The sequence below is a fragment of the Pleurodeles waltl genome, chromosome 12, assembly GCF_031143425.1.
Source record: "Pleurodeles waltl isolate 20211129_DDA chromosome 12, aPleWal1.hap1.20221129, whole genome shotgun sequence".
Lineage (NCBI taxonomy): Eukaryota > Metazoa > Chordata > Amphibia > Caudata > Salamandridae > Pleurodeles > Pleurodeles waltl.
This window is the reverse complement of record NC_090451.1, coordinates 246,952,409-246,972,772: the sequence shown is the minus strand read 5'-3', so window position 1 is coordinate 246,972,772 and position 20,364 is coordinate 246,952,409. Positions and strand designations below refer to the sequence as shown.

Here is a 20,364-nt window from a genome sequence, read left to right as displayed (position 1 = left end):
CAGAAAGAGCGTTACAGAACACAATTAGCATGTCCTTAATTTACACCTGGATACAACATTTGGGGATCCTCCTGTTTAATTTTAAGATCATTTGAGCACTGTGCAACTAATTTGGCTCACTGTTAGATGTACTTTGAAATGCTGTTTGGTGCAAACTGGGGAGTAGATTTATTAATGGTTCAGAAATGGGATTTCTTATGAAGTGAGGTATTAACCTCAACTGTAATGACGCAGTTGTGCCTCTGTATTTTGTTGTGAAGACTAACATAATCACCTAAGTTTAGTGCAGGAGTAGATAAATTTGCACAGCTGACAATGAATCGTGAAACAGTAATTCCAGTGTTTTGAAGTAAGTTTGAAAAGTTATGTAACTTTGATCATTTATTGTTTTTTTGTTTTTTTTAGAATTAGCTAAAACGTTTGCCATTTTTTAGTGTTGGAGTTGGTAAAACTTTAAATTCCCTCTAGATATATTACAAAATTGACGTAACAATTTTTTGTACGAACTTTTAAGATGTATTTTAAAAAAATATAATTGACTTGCATTTCAGTAGTAAAGCAGTCTTGTAAAATGCATTTTGAAAGTTGAAATTTATTTTCAAGGTGGTACGTGTTCAAGGTGGAATTAGTTTTTAAAATTAGTATTTCAACAATTTTAATTATTGTGAGTTTCTGTGGTTCAGTTATTGGAGACTTCTTTGTTATGACTAACACCAGTGAAGTCAGAAACTACCAAATGGTGTGCAATATTACACAACATGACTTATGTAACTCCTGGCAATACACACAAAACAATGTCCAAGTTTTGCTCTTGACATCACAATCCACAAAGACCCCCTCTATGGTATCTAAAACCAATTGGAAGCATATTTAAATTTATTCCACACAGTCCTTTTTCCTCAGCTTGTTCACTCCCACTCCCAAACATATGCCTTCCTTCAGCACAGTTGACCGCAGCAATTTTATTTGAGCATTTGTCACATCCTGTAGGACTGTGGTTCTTAAACTTTTGACTTCCCTGGACCCCAACTGAATCATTACTGGGATTCAGGGACGCCTACTCAATCATTATTGGAATCCAAGGACGCCAGCCTAAGCAACTTCACTGATTTGAACTGCAAACAAATATTCAAAAGCACAGGAAACATTCAGCAAACAAATACACAGATGATAAATATGTTAGTTAATTAAAAAATATTAAAATAATTTCATGAGGCCACTCATAGTCAGTGCTATATTCTGTTTGATGCACTTGCACTGCTCCCATGAATTAATATGAGGATACCAACATGTTATCATTAATTAATTTTGTAATCATTCGTTGGCACCCTTAGAAGGCCTTGCTTACCCCAGATGTCCCCGGATCATAGATTAAGAAAAGATGCTCCAGGACTTTCATGTGTATTCAGGGGAATAGGATCGGTATCATCAAAATTATCAATGTGGTTTCAGATGTCATCACTAAGAAGCCAAAGCATCCCCACATTCAGCTTATGTGTGACTTTCTACTAGCATTCTAAATCTGGCTGACCATAACACAGAACTGTTTGCTAACAACTGTACTCCTAGACCGTTGACATTATCAAGATGGTTTACCAGATATGGTGAGGCAGAACAGGTCACCAGGAGGGTGAATTGCTCCAGTCTATCGTCTTTCTTATTCATCATTGTCAATTCTCCTGCCACTAGAATATCCCACACCTTTTTGGACCACTTTAGTCCAATTCATAAGCAGACGACTGCCATCCTCTTACTACCAAAAAGGTTGAGGGGTAGTTTAGGTGGTAGAAAGATCTCCTCAATAGGGCAGAGGCCTCCCATTCCTGAAGAAACTGGCACTACTTTAGCCCTTCATTCAGCCTCTGCGTTAAGGCTCAATCAGCACTCATTCGAAAGGATGAAGCATGGAGAAAGGCTACTTGGCATGCCAGGGCCTCCACTACTGAATGCCTTTTACTCCTGACTCAAATACATGTGGTCAACAAAACTTTTGAAAAGATAATTACTCAAAGTTTTCCTTCCCTGATCTTAACTCAGAATGTCGATTTTGATTGAAGAATGTCAGACACAGTTCATTAATTGGCACTACCTCAAATAGACAAAATCCCAAGTAGAGAATGGTGAAATTTCTTTGAAAAATGACAAGGATGTTTGGAGTAAGAGTATCACAGTCCTGATTTAGATCTGAAGCATTGGAGCCAGACAGAAATGACAACTTGAAAATGTAGAGTGCAAAATAACAGAGGTGGGACAGTGGTCAAGGGGGGGCAAGTGATGCCAAAAAAATACAAACTAGAAAAGAGGTAAAAGGGGGTCTCTAAGGAGGTACACACCATGACTTAAGCCCTCATCACAACAGGCTAAATGACGGCTACACACTCTACACCACAATCCACCTCACACAGAAACTCCACACCATTCAGAACGGTGCTGCAAAACTCATCCTCAACCTACGTCGTCTCACCCACATTTCAGCTCACCTCTAGATCTCCACTGGCTCCCCATACAGAAATGCTGCCAATTCACACTTCTCACCCACACCTTCAAGGCCCTTCACAATATCAGACCTGTCTGCCTCAACCACCGCCTGGACTTCTACCAACCCACCAGACAACTGTAATCTACATCTCTTTCGCACTGTCCAGAAAATTCACAGAAGCAGAGCCGAAGGCCGCTCTTTCTCCTACTTCACCGTCCACAGGACGCTGAAGACCTGGCTCTTCAACTAACCCGGCAGATCTCTTCCAGTGGAACACAATTACTCCAGCTCGACCTACAGACCTGCTCTAGAGCCTGGATACCCACTTGGGTGACGAGTACGCTCAACAAATTGACTTTTAACAGGATCTACCCCCTTCCCCACTTTTAAAGCATGGAAAAGGGGGTTTGAAGTGAATGGAAAGTCAGGAAGGAGTGAAACAAATCTGGACAGGACCGGACTAATTCTGCCACTCTGGCATTTCCAAAGTAGGCTGCAGGCTAGGGGCTGCATTCACAGTGGTATGAGTTATCATGACACAACCCTTCTGTGACCTCATTCTATTCACTGGTGCTGCAGAATGAGGCTGGTTTGAACATTTTTGGAGTGGTTTTGGTTTTCTAGTCTGGACCTGGCCACAGACAGTTTACCATGAAGGGCATTCACTGAGTTTGTCAGTGTGATAAAAATCATTATGGTGAAAAATGATAAAAACTTGGTTCGATGAAAAGGGGCCCATAGAACTGGTTTCACCATGTTGCCTTTTATAACAGTCATAAACAACTAATTTCCCATCCATCCTTACTCCCAACTCTGACACCTTATAATTTTGTTATAAATGTATTACTCAAAGCTGTCTGATATAACCAAAAGAAGGCACACGATGTATATATTATTTTTAATAAACATTTAGGTCCCCATTATTCAGTTGGTGGTCATAAGACCGTCAGCCTCACGGTGGAGGTCAGGGCTGCTGCTGCTGCTGTGATGGTCTGCCTGCCACATTAAGTCTGCAGGGTTCTGCCGCCTCCCGACAGGTTGACGGCATGTGGCGATCACAAACCGCCATGGCTTCTCTGCATGCAGCACTGCCCTGAGGATTACAACCTCGTTCTCAGTCTGCCTTTTCATGCCGGTTTCACTCCCATATAAAGGCTGGCAGAGAACAGGTGCAGGAGGCCTTAGGGGGGGCCATGCACTTGGCATGGCAGTGCAGGGGTCCCCCTGCCCAGCACCCTTGCAATGATCACTGTCTGCTGTGAAGAAAGTGAACATTGCGAGGGTGCTAGTGCACCCTGCAGGTGACAGCATTGTTGCTGGCTCGATTTCGAGCTAGAGATAATGCTGCCGCCTGTTTCTCGCTAAGCTAACGGGTGGAAACCTCGGTTTACGCCAGTCACCCTAGTGGGAAACACCTAATAGGTCTGGCAGGGAGCTCACCACTATGGTGGCAGCCACCATGTCGGGAGTTTGGTGGATGGGCTATCCCGTCCACCAAACTCTTAATTAGGCCCTTCATGTATATGTCCCAAAACCTCAGACCAGTACGCTTGAACCTTGCCATATTGACACCACCTGAGCTTGTATGTCCCTTTCTCTTCCTGCATCCTTTCCAGCATTGGTGTGAGGAGTTTGTCATTTTAGTACCTAATTTATGATGTGTGTAATGCCTCCTCTGCAGTAATGTGAATCACATTGCTCCTCTGTTGCAAACCTACATTTTCACCTATTTCCCTGAGGCTAGGTGGCAATTTATTATTTTTCCTATTTTATCCTAATTAAAAATGCTTTCCTTAACGTTTAGATAAAAATCTCTTTTGATCAGTCATGGTTACCTATTCACTTTAAAAAAAAAATGAGCTGGTGTTTCTTTCATTTTTAAAAAATGTGTAGGAGTTTAAAGCAAGTTGTCATTCTTAATTCCAGCTTCTTTACAACTTTAATTTTTTTCAGACTTCTTAAACCCCTAATTTATGTGGGATTAACTGCCATTGAAATTATCTATTTAACTTAGAAAATAATATAATGTTCGATGGCATCTGTCGCTGTAGATACGCATGTTCTGCAATAGCTCGCCATCTGGTGTTGGGCCGGAGTGTTACAAGTTGTTTTTCTTCGAAGAAGTCTTTCGAGTCACGGGACCGAGTGACTCCTCCTTTTGTCTCCATTGCGCATGGGCGTCGACTCCATCCTCGATTGTTTTTTTTCCGCCATCGGGTTCGGACGTGTTCCTGTCGCTCCGAGTTTCGGAACAGAAAAAATAGTTAATTTCGGAAGATTTTCGTCGGTATTGTTGCGTTCGGGATCGGCGTACTTACATTCAACACCGCATCGAAGATCGAAGAGCTCCGGTGCCCTTCGGGGTAGTTTTTCGATCCTCCGTCGGGGCCTGGTCGGCCCGACCGCGTGCTGAGGAACGCCGATGGAACGGACCCCTTTCCGTTTCTGCCCCAAATGCCACAATAAATACCCCTACACAGACCAACACTTGGTCTGCAACCTGTGCCTGTCACCTGAGCACAGCGAAGACACCTGCGAGGCCTGTCGTGCGTTCCGGTCCCGAAAAACACTCCGAGACCGTCGAGCCAGAAGACTTCAAATGGCGTCCGCACCGACAGCCCGACGGGAGTTCGAGGAACAGGAAGAGGAAGGTACCTTCTCGATCCAAGACTCAGACTCCGAAGGATTCGACGATACACAAACCGTGAGTAAGACGTCGAAAACCACACAAAGAAACATTTACAAGGCCCAGGGGACGCCACTGCCACCAGGCCATGGCTCAACCCATAAAATCGGTGACCGACCGTCGGCACCGAAAAAGGCCCAAACGGTGCCGAGATCGTCCGACTCCGGTCGAGACACCGGCACGCAGCCTTCTCGGGACCGAGAAAGTGCTGGAGACAAGCCTCGACACCGAGATGCCGGTGTGGACACGGCTCGACGCCGAGACAGCGGCACCGAAACAGATCGACGCCGAGAGGTTTCGGCCCCGAAAAGGAAAAAAGTCACCTCGGAGCCGAAAAAACACGCAGACAAAGTTTCGATGCCGAAACAAACTGCAAGCGACCCAGCTTCAGGCTCTTATACAGAAGAGCACTCGCTAACCTCCCAAATGCAGAAGCATAGGTTTGAGGAAGAGCTACAAGCAACTGATGCGGACCATACGCAAAAGCGTATCTTCATTCAGCAGGGGACAGGGAAAATAAGCACCCTTCCCCCCATTAGGAGAAAGAGAAGGTTGGAGTTCCAGACGGAACAAGCACCACAACCAAAAGTGGTGAAAAGAGTTACACCACCACCCTCTCCTCCGCCCGTGATTAACGTTTCACCAGCACAAACGCCATCACACTCCCCAGCTCACACCACCATGAGCCAGGGTGACCAAGACCAGGACGCATGGGACCTATACGACGCCCCAGTGTCAGATAACAGCCCAGAGGCATACCCTACAAAACCATCTCCACCAGAAGACAGCACCGCGTACTCTCAGGTGGTGGCTAGAGCAGCACAATTTCACAACGTAAGCCTCCACTCAGAACAGGTCGAGGATGATTTCTTGTTCAACACACTCTCCTCCACCCACAGCTCCTACCAAAGCCTGCCTATGCTCCCTGGTATGCTCCGGCACGCAAAAGACATATTTAAGGACCCGGTCAAAAGTAGGGCAATCACACCAAGGGTGGAAAAAAAGTATAAGCCGCCTCCTACGGACCCGGCTTTCATCACAACACAGCTGCCACCAGACTCTGTTGTTGTAGGAGCAGCTAGAAAAAGGGCCAACTCTCACACATCTGGAGATGCACCACCCCCAGATAAAGAAAGCCGCAAGTTTGATGCAGCTGGTAAGAGAGTCGCAGCACAAGCTGCAAACCAGTGGCGCATCGCGAACTCCCAGGCACTACTTGCGCGCTATGACAGAGCCCACTGGGACGAGATGCAACATCTCATTGAACATCTGCCCAAAGACTTCCAAAATAGGGCAAAACAATTGGTTGAGGAGGGACAGGCCATCTCCAACAACCAGATCCGCTCCTCCATGGACGCTGCAGATACAGCTGCACGGACAATTAATACATCTATAACTATCAGAAGGCATGCATGGCTCCGAACGTCTGGATTTAAACCAGAGATTCAACAAGCAGTTCTCAATATGCCTTTTAATGAAAAAGAACTGTTCGGTCCAGAAGTGGACACAGCAATTGAGAAACTCAAAAAAGATACGGACACTGCCAAAGCCATGGGCGCACTCTACTCCCCGCAGAGCAGAGGGAATTACAGCTCATTCCGTAAAACGCCCTTTCGAGGGGGGTTTCGGGGTCAAAGCACACAAGCCAGCACCTCACAAGCCACACCGTCCAGTTACCAAGGACAGTATAGAGGAGGTTTTCGGGGACAATATAGAGGAGGGCAATTCCCTAGAAATAGAGGAAGATTCCAAAGCCCCAAAACCCCTACTACTAAACAGTGACTCACATGTCACTCACCCCCTCCACACAACACCAGTGGGGGGACGAATAGGTCATTATTACAGAGCATGGGAGAAAATCACTACAGACACTTGGGTTCTAGCAATTATCCAACATGGTTACTGCATAGAATTTCTACAGTTCCCTCCAAACATACCACCAAAAGCACAAAATTTAACAACACACCATTCCAATCTCCTAGAGATAGAAGTGCAGGCACTATTGCAAAAGAATGCAATCGAATTAGTGCCAAACACACAAATAAACACAGGAGTTTACTCACTGTACTTTCTGATACCAAAGAAGGACAAAACACTGAGACCAATCCTAGACCTCAGAGTAGTCAACACTTTCATCAAATCAGACCACTTCCACATGGTCACACTACAAGAAGTATTGCCATTGCTAAAGCTGCACGACTACATGGCAACTTTAGACCTCAAGGATGCTTATTTCCATATACCAATACACCCATCGCACAGGAAATACCTAAGGTTTGTATTCAAAGGAATACATTACCAATTCAAGGTACTGCCTTTCGGATTAACAACCGCACCAAGAGTCTTTACCAAATGTCTAGCGGTAGTCGCTGCACACATCAGAAGACAGCAAATACATGTGTTCCCATATCTAGACGACTGGCTAATCAAGGCCCATTCGTTAATAGAGTGCTCAAATCACACGAATCATATCATACAAACCCTCTTCAAACTAGGGTTCACCGTCAATTTCACAAAATCCAAAATTCTGCCACGCAAGGTACAACAATACCTGGGAGCCATAATAGACACATCAAAAGGAGTAGCCACTCCAAGTCCACAAAGAATTCAAAATTTCAACACCCTCATACAACGCATGTATCCAACACAAAAGATACAAGCAAAGATGGTATTACAACTCCTAGGCATGATGTCATCATGCATAGCCATTGTCCCAAACGCAAGACTGCACATGAGGCCCTTACAACAATGCCTAGCATCACAGTGGTCTCAAGCACAGGGTCACCTTCTAGATCTGGTGTTAATAGACCGCCAAACTTACCTCTCGCTTCTGTGGTGGAACAACATAAATTTAAACAAGGGGCGGCCTTTCCAAGACCCAGTGCCACAATACGTAATAACAACAGATGCTTCCATGACAGGGTGGGGAGCACACCTCGATCAACACAGCATACAAGGACAATGGAACGTACATCAAACAAAACTGCATATCAATCACCTAGAACTTCTTGCAGTTTTTCAAGCACTAAAAGCTTTCCAACCAATAATAGTTCACAAATACATTCTCGTCAAAACAGACAACATGACAACAATGTATTATCTAAACAAGCAGGGAGGGACGCACTCCACGCAGTTAAGCCTGTTAGCACAAAAAATTTGGCATTGGGCAATTCACAACCAAATTCGCCTAATTGCACAGTTTATACCAGGGATACAAAATCAACTCGCAGACAATCTCTCTCGAGATCACCAACAGGTCCACGAATGGGAAATTCACCCCCAAATACTGAACACTTATTTCAAACTCTGGGGAACACCTCAGATAGACTTGTTTGCGACAAGGGAGAACGCAAAATGCCAAAACTTCGCATCCAGATACCCACACAAACAATCCCAAGGCAATGCCCTATGGATGAACTGGTCAGGGATATTTGCTTACGCTTTTCCTCCTCTCCCTCTCCTTCCTTACCTGGTAAACAAACTCAGTCAAAGCAAACTCAAACTCATATTGATAGCACCAACTTGGGCAAGGCAACCCTGGTACACAACGCTGCTAGACCTATCAGTGGTACCCTGCATCAAATTGCCCAACAGGCCAGATCTGTTGACACAGCACAACCAAAAGATCAGACACCCAGATCCAGCATCGCTGAATCTAGCAATCTGGCTCCTGAAATCCTAGAATTCGGGCACTTACAACTTACCCAAGAATGTATGGAAGTCATAAAACAAGCAAGAAGGCCATCCACCAGGCACTGCTATGCAAGTAAATGGAAGAGGTTTGTTTGCTACTGCCATATTAATCAAATACAACCATTACACACAACTCCAGAACATGTAGTGGGTTACTTGCTTCACTTACAAAAATCTAACCTAGCTTTCTCTTCCATTAAGATTCACCTTGCAGCAATATCTGCATACCTGCAGACTACCTATTCAACTTCCCTATATAAAATACCAGTCATTAAAGCATTCATGGAGGGCCTTAGGAGAATTATACCACCAAGAACACTACCTGTTCCTTCATGGAACCTAAATGTTGTCCTAACTAGACTTATGGGTCCACCTTTTGAACCCATGCACTCCTGCGACATACAGTTCCTAACCTGGAAGGTGGCATTTCTCATCGCCATTACTTCCCTGAGAAGAGTAAGCGAGATTCAGGCGTTTACTATACAGGAACCTTTTATACAACTACACAAAAATAAAGTCGTCCTAAGGACCAATCCTAAATTTTTGCCAAAGGTTATTTCACCGTTCCATCTAAATCAAACAGTGGAACTTCCGGTGTTCTTTCCACAGCCAGATACCGTAGCTGAAAGGGCACTACATACATTAGATGTCAAAAGAGCATTAATGTATTACATTGACAGAACAAAGAACATCAGAAAGACTAAACAACTCTTTATTGCATTTCAAAAACCTCATGCAGGAAACCCAATTTCAAAACAAGGTATAGCCAGATGGATAGTTAAATGCATCCAAATCTGCTACCTTAAAGCTAAACGACAGCTGCCCATTACACCAAGGGCACACTCAACCAGAAAGAAAGGTGCTACCATGGCCTTTCTAGGAAACATCCCAATGCAAGAAATATGTAAGGCAGCCACATGGTCTACGCCTCACACATTCACCAAGCACTACTGTGTAGACGTGTTATCCGCACAACAAGCCACAGTAGGTCAAGCTGTATTAAGGACATTATTTCAGACTACTTCCACTCCTACAGGCTGATCCACCGCTTTTGGGGAAATAACTGCTTACTAGTCTATTGCAGAACATGCGTATCTACAGCGACAGATGCCATCGAACTGAAAATGTCACTTACCCAGTGTACATCTGTTCGTGGCATCAGTCGCAGTAGATTCGCATGTGCCCACCCGCCTCCCCGGGAGCCTGTAGCAGTTTGGAAGTTACCTTCAATTATTTATATATGTATCATCTCAACCTTAAATAAGTGCATACTTAGTCACTCCATTGCATGGGCACTATTACTACAATTCAACTCCTACCTCACCCTCTGCGGGGAAAAACAATCGAGGATGGAGTCGACGCCCATGCGCAATGGAGACAAAAGGAGGAGTCACTCGGTCCCGTGACTCGAAAGACTTCTTCGAAGAAAAACAACTTGTAACACTCCGGCCCAACACCAGATGGCGAGCTATTGCAGAACATGCGAATCTACTGCGACTGATGCCACGAACAGATGTACACTGGGTAAGTGACATTTTCATTTTCATTTAAACCTTTAACAGTTAGAATTTAATCCGAATTTAGAGCCTGCTAAAATAAAAGTGGACAGGTTTTGTGCTGAAACATTGTCCTTGACTTCTCATGTTTTAAATTAAATTATGGAATTTCTGAAAGGGAGAAGCACCTAAGCTAATTTTTGTTATGTGATGTTGTTCAAATCACTGAAAAGAAGAATGCAGTTTCGAAGACAATAAAACAGAAGAACATGGACATTTATCCTCTTTGCCTTTCACTGGATTGGTATCTATTGTAAAAGGGGAATGCTCTGTAAGGGCTACTTGTAAGGTGTGAGTGGTCAGGGCCTGGAGAAACCCCTTCTAGGCTGATCAGTGAGCAGAAATTAGACACAAGCTGATTTAACTGTAGGCCAGCCACGTGCATTTGTAAAATACATATTCTTGTGGTTAAATTAACGTTGATTTGCTGACTTTTCTCTAAGATCTAATTTGTTCAGTACGTAAGTTGAAATGCAAAGTATGTTGTTTTGCTTTTAGATGAGTGTTTCTGCTCAAACGCTGACTTCACATTGTTGCGATGAAATGGTTCAAGAAACCTTTTTTCTTCTGAGAAGTAATATACATTGTGTGTGTGTGTTCATCTTTTGACAGCGTTAACATACCTCGTGCGAAGCGAGAATTGGGTCAACTGAATAAATGCACTTCTCCACAGCAGAAGCTGATGTGTCTGCAGCAGGTGGTTCACAACATAATGCAGTCTCCAAGCCAGAGAGGTTTGTGACAGAGATTCCGCAGTGAGCATTCTACCATTGCTGTTTAAAATTGTGTGTAGTTCGTGTAACTAGGAATAAAATATTTAAATTGTTTTGATTTATTTTTACTTTTCACAATCTTAGATTAAAAAATATAAATCAATAAATGAACAGAGCAGGCTCCCATATTGTTTGTAATGGTAAAGCAATTGCTAGAAACTACATTATGCTGTAATTATTCAGCCGTTGTTGATTTGAGTTTTAGCACCGAAATCCTTACACTGTCAGTTGTGCATACACTGTAAAAATTTGAGAGTTGAAGACACTTTTCTGTGAAAACGTACTTTTTCGTTCTTGAAGAGTTAGGGCACGATTTACAGTTTGGCAGGCACTGCATCCACAACCTTGACAGATATCCTGTCCTCCTTTTTACAAGTGCTGTAAGGCAGACTTGATATTCGTCACATTTGTGACGGAGTAACCCATCCACAAAACCCTAAATCGAACCCTTGTTTTTTTATAAGCCTGTTGCCTTAGTTCAAAAACACTGTTTCCTAAAGATGAGATATAATTGTAACTGAGATATGATTTAACCTTTTGCATGAACAGTCACCATTATTTCAAAATGTTGTCCTGTTGAACAAATAAGAGACTGCATCGTTTTGCTTTTGTCTTATAGTTGTGTTTTGAATGTGCTTAGCTGAATATCAAAGTAAGGAAGACACCAGTTCATAGTTCTGAGCTTGAGATAGCAGATGAAGATGTTGGAGTTTAAATCGAGTTTAAAAATTCATGAATGGTTGGTGCTTGGGACACAGTGTATAAGTGGAGATCCCCTTAAAAGTCTGAGGTTGTAAGGAAGTGCAAACCCTCTTTCAATTTTGGGAAAAAGACTGTGGTTGTGGTATGCAACATACTTAGAAAATTGAAAAAATAAATAGTTTATCACCAACCTCTTAGAAAAATAAATACAAGTTGCAGAATGTGGTTGACAGTACACTGAGTTTGTGCTTCAATTATTTTACTATGTCCTTAAACATAAGCAAAAGACTTCTGACTACCCACCAAAACAAAGAACGGCATCAGACACCTAAAAAAGTAAAACAAGCAACAAAAGTCTTTGAAATTGCATTAGCTTCAAGCTCAATTTTTGGTTTATTTGTCGTTAGTTTATAATTCAAAGTACTGCTGATTGGAAGAATCTATTGTATGTTTTGATTTCAAAAGTCTGAAAGAAGAAAATAACGTTTTTTGTTTTTTTTTATTGAAAGTGTAAAATGCTTACCTTGTTTCGTTTTTTAGGCTACTCAGAGGTAGTGGGGATAGCTTATTTCCCCTTAGGTGTCTTGAAAGTTTATTTATTATTTTTCAGAACTATGTAATTGAATTTCACTGGACAAATTCAGGTGATCAGTTCTTCATTTAGTATAACAGAGCTTTACAGAAGTACATTATGTTCACTTAAAATTGTCTCTTTGCCACCCCCCACCCCGTTCATCATCATTGATTAAAGTATCATGTATAGCTATCACATAAATCCCTCAACCACAACACACTGCTTGAGAGATTGTTGCTCATCATTTCTTTCCAAGGAGCTTTAACCCCTTGGAAGTCCCCCCCTTCAAATCCCCAGTGCTGAGCCACTTTTTGACTGTTTGGGGTAGTTTGTGCTTAGGGCTCCATACTTTTTGTTCCAGATAAGGTATCTATGCTGAATTTGCGTCCATTTTTCCTAACATCCTAGGGATTCTAAAAGTACCCAGGGTTTGGGGATTCCCCTGGAGGGGACTGAGAAAATAGCCAAAATGGAGCAAAATGTTTATTTTTTTTATTTTTTTTAATTGTTTTTTTAAATGGGGAAAAGTGCTCCAGGTAAGTGCCTGCTGAAGAATAGAAGGCCTTCTCCATCGAAGACAACTCTGGCTCTGATGTTGAGCCGAATCTCAAAATGCAGGGCTTACCATCCACCCACCGTGCAAGTACTGTGGCCCATGCTCCAATACCCAATCCCTCTAAAAAAGCTCCACTTCCACCATCTGAGGTCACCAGCCCACCTCTGCCATCTGGCCATGGTCTGATCCAAAAGACTGTCTCCGCCGGCCCGGAGCTGAAGATCACCACAAAGGCGAAGCCTTCTGCATTGGCCTCCACCTCATTGGACCAAGAGATTGTTTTGTCACCTACCAGACCCTCGGTACCGATCCGACAGCTGCCTCCATCGACCTCTGCGCTGACGAAGGCTCACCCAGCCAATGGCAGCTAGGGGGATTAATAATAGCATCCTTCTTAGAAGGCATGCATGTCTAAGGTTTTCAGGGTTCGAACCAGAGGTCCAGCAGGCAGCCTTAAATATGCCTTTTGATAAAGAGAACCCTTTTGGACCGCAGGTAGATTCTACCCTTGATAAAATTAAAAAGGACACAGATACAGCTAAGGAGTATTACAGACTTCCACTGCAAGTGGCTCCTTCAATCGCCCATGATACAGAGGGACATATGAATCCACCTCCACAAAAGCCTCCACTTCCCAACAGAAACAACCCCATTCTGTCTGCACCAAGGGTTATTACAGAGGCAAAACCCAGTGCAAAGCAGTGACTACCTACACCTCCTCCTCCCATTCCCACCCTAACCACACAACATCTGTCGGGGGCAGACTACAGTTTTGTTTTTTCAGCCAGTCTGGAATATCGTCACTACAGACAAATGGGTACAAGCCGTTATCCAACATGGCTATTGCCTGGAGCTCATTACCACAATGCCCAACATTCCACCTTGCACTCACAGGTTATCACATAAACATCGAACACTTCTAAAAGGAGATGCAAGCTGCTCTTCTCAAACAGGCTATAGAACCAGCTCCTTTTCAACACTAAGGCTCAGGAGTATACTGCTTATACTCCCTGATCCCCAAAAAGGATGGGGTTCTGAGACCAGTCTTACATCTCAGACCTCTAAATAAGAACGTCCTATCAGAACACTTCCATATGGTCACTCTACAGGATGTCATTCCACTTCTATGAGCATGGTGACTTTATGGCAACACTAGAACTACTTTCTCATACCAATGCACCTTGCTCACCGCAAATACTTAAAGCTTGTCATAGCAGGCAAACACTACCAACTCAAAGTGCTTCCATTCGGGTTGACTACAGTACCTAGAGTGTTCATAAAATGCCTGGCAGTGGTCACAGCACATCTGCGAAGATAAAATGTCTACACATTTCCCTACCTGGATGATTGGCTCATCAAAGCCATCAGTCCTCATCAGTGCCAACAACATACTCAGATGTTAATAGAGCTTCATAACAGCCTAGTCTTTACTATCAACATCCCCAAGTCTCACCTACAAGGACTACAGGTTCTACCATATTTAGGAGGAATCCTAAACACACAGTTAGGATTAGCAACTATTCACCAGTTTTAGCCAAACCAAACACTCTCAGTAAGGGCAGTAATGTGACTGCAGGCATCTTGCATTGCCACAGTTCCCACGCAAGACTATACATTCGTCCTTTGGAACAACGTCTAGCTCGTCAGTGGCCTAAGTCTCAGGATCACCTGGAAGATCCAGTGTTGATAGACCACCACACTCACTGTTCTCTGCAATGGTGTAACACCAATAATCTTTTAAAGGGGTGGCTTTTTCTGGACCCTGTTCCTGACATCACTCTCGCCACAGATGCATCTCAGATGTGTTGGGGTGCCCACCTTCAAGACTTGACCGTACAAGGTCTTTGGGATGCCAGATATCAATCTCTGCATATCAGCTACCTGGAGCTTCAGGCGGTCTACCTAGCAATGAAAGCTTTCCTTCCTCGCCTGTCACAGAAGATTGTCCTTATCCAGACAGATGATATGACACTCATGTATTATCTACAAAAACAGGGGGACACAGTTTTCACAACTATCGTACCTGCCTCGGACTATACAGAATGGGGCTTTTCACCGCAACATTCACCTGTTGGCCGAATACCTTCCAGGAACAGCAGGATGCATTAACAAGTCCACAAATGGGATCTCCACTCTCAAGTCCTCCAGTCATACTTCCAAAAGTGGGGGTTTCATCAGGCCTTTTTGCTGCGGCAGAAAAGGCAAACTGCCTAAACTTCACCCCCGGGTACCCGCACCTACTATCCTAGGGCAACACTCTATGGAAGAGTTGGTCAGGGATATTTGCCTATTTTTTCCACCTCTGCCTCTCATTCCATTTCTGGTTCAGAAGCTCAGGGACACATGTTTCACCATGCTCCTTGTAGCTCCCACCTGGGCACGTCATCCCTGGTTCACAACACTGCTAGATCTTTCAGTAGTTCCTCAAGAGAAGCTCCTCAACAGGCTGGACTTTCTCACTCAGAAGCAAGGACAAATCAGACACCCAGACCCCAGGATGCTCAACCTAGCAATTTGGCTCTTGAGGTCATCAAGTTTGGCTACCTTAATTTACCATCCAAATATATGGACATTCTCAAAGAAGCATGCAGACCTACCACTAGAGCCTGTTACACGGCAAAATGGAAATGTTTTGTTTGCTACTGCCAACCCAAACAAATTGATCTCATGAAAGCCACCGTTCAGACATTGCTGCTACCTGCTTCATTTTCATAAGGCAAATTTAGCTTACACATGCATACGGTTACACCTAGCTGCAGTGGCTACCTATTTCCAGAATAAACTGCATCTCTCACTGTTCAAAATTCAAGTCATTAAAGCTTTCATGGAAGGACTCAAATTAGTTATTCTGCCTCAAGTTCCTCCAGCACCCTTTAGGAACCTTAACAGTGTACTAACGTCCCCCATTTTAGCCTCTTCACTCATGCCTACTTCAATTTCTGTCATAGAAGGTGTCATTCTTAGGCATCATTACCTCACTTATGCGTGCTAGTGAGCACCAGGCTTTAACCTTAGAAGACCCTTTCTTCCAAATACAGAGTCAAAGTGGTTATTCGTACTAATCCTAAATTCCTACCCAAGGTATCATCACATTTTCACCACAATCAATCCATTGAGCCCCAGTTTGTTTCCCACAACCAGATTCTGTTGCAGAAAGAGCTCTTCATAACTTAAATGTCAAGAGTGCTCATGTTCTACAGAGATAGAACTAAAACTTTTTGGCAAACTAAACAGCTCATTGTAGTCTTTTCTCCACCTCATGAAGGCAACCCTATATCCAAATCAGTCATAGCCAGATGGATAGTCAAATGAATACAAACCTGCTACATTAAGGCAAAAGACTTTTACCTGTTTCTTCTAGAGCGCACTCCATTCGTAAAAAGGGAACCACTGTGGCCTTTCTTGAAACATTCCTATAGCTAACTTTTGTAAGGCAGCTATGTCGTCTACATAATGCACCTCCACTAAGCTCTATTGTGTGGATGTCTTAGCATGCTAACAAGTCAGTACAGGTCAGGCAGTGCTATGTACATTAGGTTACATACATGTCCTATGTACATTAGGATACAGAAGAGCCATTAGGTCCTATCATGCAGAAATTAAAATAGCACAATCTACTTATTATGTGTCCAAAATTGAGCTGGCATCAAACTCCTCTAAATAGATTTTTCAGATATTTAACAAAATTACCCAGTCACAACAGAACTCGGTGCTCATGGACGCATCCCAAGAACATAGTAATTGCCTTGCAACCTACTTTCAGCAAAAAGTTCTAGACATTTATTCGACTCTCCCTACAACTACTGCTCAGCCTTTGGAGGGGATGGGACAGAATTCCTTGTGCTTCGCCTCCTTTTCAGAATTTCTTCATATATCCGAAGACTCTGGGGGTTATTCCAACTTTGGAGGAGGTGTTAATCCGTCCCAAAAGTGACGGAAAAGTGACGGATTTACCACCAGCCGTATTACGAGTCCATTATATCCTATGGAACTCGTAATACGGCTGGTGGTATATCCGTCACTTTACCGTCACTTTTGGGACGGATTAACACCTCCTCCAAAGTTGGAATAACCCCCTCTGTGTTAAAATCTCTCACCACTCTTAAGTCAGGTTCTCCCCTTGATCCAGCTCCTTGGCTTTAGGTTCCTCAGTACTGGCACCCGTTATCACTAATCTTTTGAATTCATCATTGTCTTGGAGCACAGTACCGGAACAATGGGAACATGCCATTGTCAAACCTCTTCTCGAAAAAACCTAACTTAGATGCTACTCTAGTCAGTAATTATAGACCTATATCACTGCTGCCTGCTTTGTCCAAAATAATTGAAAGGCACGTCAACACTCAACTGTCCCGTGTTTTAGAGGATAATTATATCCTCCACTCTCCACAGATGGGTTTTAGACCCCTCCATAACACTGAGTCAGCTTTGATTGTAGTTACTGAAGAGGCGAGAAGGCGTCTGGATTAGGGCTTTGTTACAGCTATTATTCTTCTGGATCTTAGTGCTTCATTTGACACAGTGGACCCTGATATATTACTTGGTAGAGTACGAGAGATCAGAATATCGTTGTCCGCCCTAGACTGGATTCACAACTTTTATTAAGGGTAGATTGTATCAGGTCTTGGACAGGGCCTATTTTTCCTCTCCTGTCAAGAATAGTTGCGGAGTGCCACAGGGTTCCACTCTTAGCCCCACACTATTTAACATTTATATGTTACCTCTGGCAGAAGTTGTCAAGCCATTTGGGATGTCCCTAGTTTCATATGCGGATGGCACACAGCTGGAAGTATCACTGTCTACGAACTCCACTGTTAACAGCCCACTACTTGCCCCATGCCTCCTAGCTGTGGCGGCATGGAAGTCCCAAAGTAGGCTGAAACTCAACGATAATAAGACTGAAGTGATGATACTTGGACATCACTCACATCTTAGATCTAATCCCTCTAGCCTGGAAGGCTTGGGAAAACGTCTGCCTCCTAAAGTACTCATTAAAAGTCTGGGTGTTTGGCTTGACCCCCAACTCACTATGGCTCAGCAGGTCAACAAAGTCTCCGCAACCTCTTTTGGTTTGCTTAGGCTTTTGAGGAAGGTTTTTAGAATCCTTCCTTTTGCTGCTAAAAGACTCATTATACAGGCCATGATTAGCCCATTTCTGGATTATGGCAATGCTCTGTATATTGGATCTCCCAGATTTGTGACTAAAAAGCTTCAGGTGGTTCAGAATGCCTCAGCCCGTCTCCTTCTTAATATACCAATGCATGAACCTGTAAAAGCAGCAGTTTCCTCTCTTCATTGGCTTCCTGTGGCACACTGGATATAATTTAAGTCCCTGTGCTATATTCACAGAGCCCTGCACAATAGAGGTCCTCCCCTGCTTAGGACATTGGCCTCTTTTTACACACCTTCTAGACAGCTTAGGTCTTCTACGGCCTCCCTAGCCATGATTCCCAAAGTAAAGAAGTCTAAATGGGGTGGAAGCTCTCTGACATACCAGGGGGGCAAGTTATGGAACTCATTACTACCTAGTCTTCACCTGATCAGCCATGAACTATCCTTCCGGAAGGCTCTTAAAACTTGGATGTTTAAAACAGAATTTTCTGTCGACTCCAAGTGTCTCGCTGTTAACGCTGGAAGGCCTTCGGGTAGCCATGCGCTCTACAAATTCGTATAACATAACATGTACCCTTTTTCAGTCTACTGCAACTCCCACAGGTTAGCCACCACTTCTAAAGGGTGACTACATCACAGTCTGTGCCGAGAATGTGTATCTACAGCCACACATGCCATCCATCGGATTATGTTACTTACCCTGTAAGCATCTGTTCATTGCAGTCGTGCTGTAGATTCACATGCGCCCTCCCTCCTCCCCAAATGCCTGCGGCCATTGCAGTTATACTTCATATATATTTACATTTAAAATGGACATCTCTTTTGTTACACATACCTTTCACTCCTTTCTCACCTGCCTGTGGGAAAACAATCTAACAATGGAGTCCATGCCCATGCGCAATATCACAGAGGGGAGGAATCACTCAACCTCGGGAATCGAAAGACTTCTTCAAAATTAAACAACTTGCACAACTAGACCCAACACTAGGTGGCAGGCGTATGCAGAGAGTGAAACATGGGTATCTAGGAATTCTATGTGTTGGAAAGTGCTCTTGTTGGCATGGTTACCCCACCTCACTTTTTGCCTAATATTGATGCCAGCGTTGACTGAGAGTGTGTGGTATCCTGCTATCCAGGCCCCACCACCAGTGTTCTTTCCCAAAATCTGTACCTTTGTTTACACACTTGGCCACCCCTGGCACACAGTTAAGTCCCTTGTAAAAGGTACCCATGGTACCAAGGGCCCTGTGGCCAGGGAAGGTCCCCAAGGGCTGCAGCATGTATTAAGCCACCCTGGGGGACCCCTCACCAAGCACATGCACACTGCCTTTGCAGCTTGTGTGTGCTGACGAGGAGAAAAAGGCAAAGTCGCATGGCACCCCCTCAGGGTGCCATGCCCACAAACCACTGCCTGTGGCATAGGTAATTCACCCCTCTAGCAGGCCTTACAGCCCTAAAGCAGGGGCACTATACCACAGGTGAGGGCATAGCTACATGAGCAATATGCCCCTACAGTGTCTAAGTCTATTCTTAGACATTATAAGTGCAGTGTAGCCATATTGAGTATATGGTCTGGGAGTTTGTCATTACGAGCTCCAAAGCTCCATAATGGCTTCATTGAATACTGGGAAGTTTGATATCAAACTTCTCAGCACAATAAACCCACACTGATGCCAGTGTGGGATTTATTGAAAAATGCACCCAGAGGACATCTTAAAGGTGCCGCCTATATGATAGCTAAGTTGCTAGGGCAGGACTAACCAGCCTGGGCCAGCCTACCTTTTTCAGTGAAGTTTCTTACCACATGGGGTGAGAGCCTTTGTGCTCTCGGTGGCCAGAAACAAAGCCTGTCCTGGGTAAAGGTGCTTCACACCTCCCCTGCAGGAACTGTAACATCTGTCGGTGAGCCTCAGAGGTTCAGGCCTCTTGTTACAGTGCTCTATGGCACTCCAGCTAGTGGAGATGTCCCCCCCCCCCCCCCCCCCCCCCAGATAGAGCCCCACTTTTGGCTGCAAGATCGGTGGGAAAGTTAGGAAAAATAAGGAGGAGTGACCACTGCAGCTAGGACCACCCCTAAGGTGTCCAGAGCTGAAGTGACCCCCTCCTTGGAAAATCCTCCATCTTGGTTTGGAAGACAGGGACCAATAGGGTTAGGTCTGTGTCCCTCTCCCCAAAGGGAGTGAACACCGGATGGGTGTAGTCACCCTCAGGGACAGTAGCCATTGGCTACTGA

General features: G+C 44.1%; 1 protein-coding gene across 2 annotated transcripts in view; it reads left to right on the top strand.

Moving 5' to 3' along the window:
• The window catches only part of ANKRD27 (ankyrin repeat domain 27), a 494,829-nt gene that overhangs the window by 198,614 nt on the left and 275,851 nt on the right, over positions 1-20,364 (top strand). For both annotated transcript variants that reach the window (XM_069217700.1, XM_069217699.1), the window contains one exon: positions 11,027-11,148. In XM_069217700.1, coding sequence (XP_069073801.1) covers positions 11,027-11,148 — 122 coding nt within the window. The remainder of the gene's footprint in view (positions 1-11,026; positions 11,149-20,364) is intronic.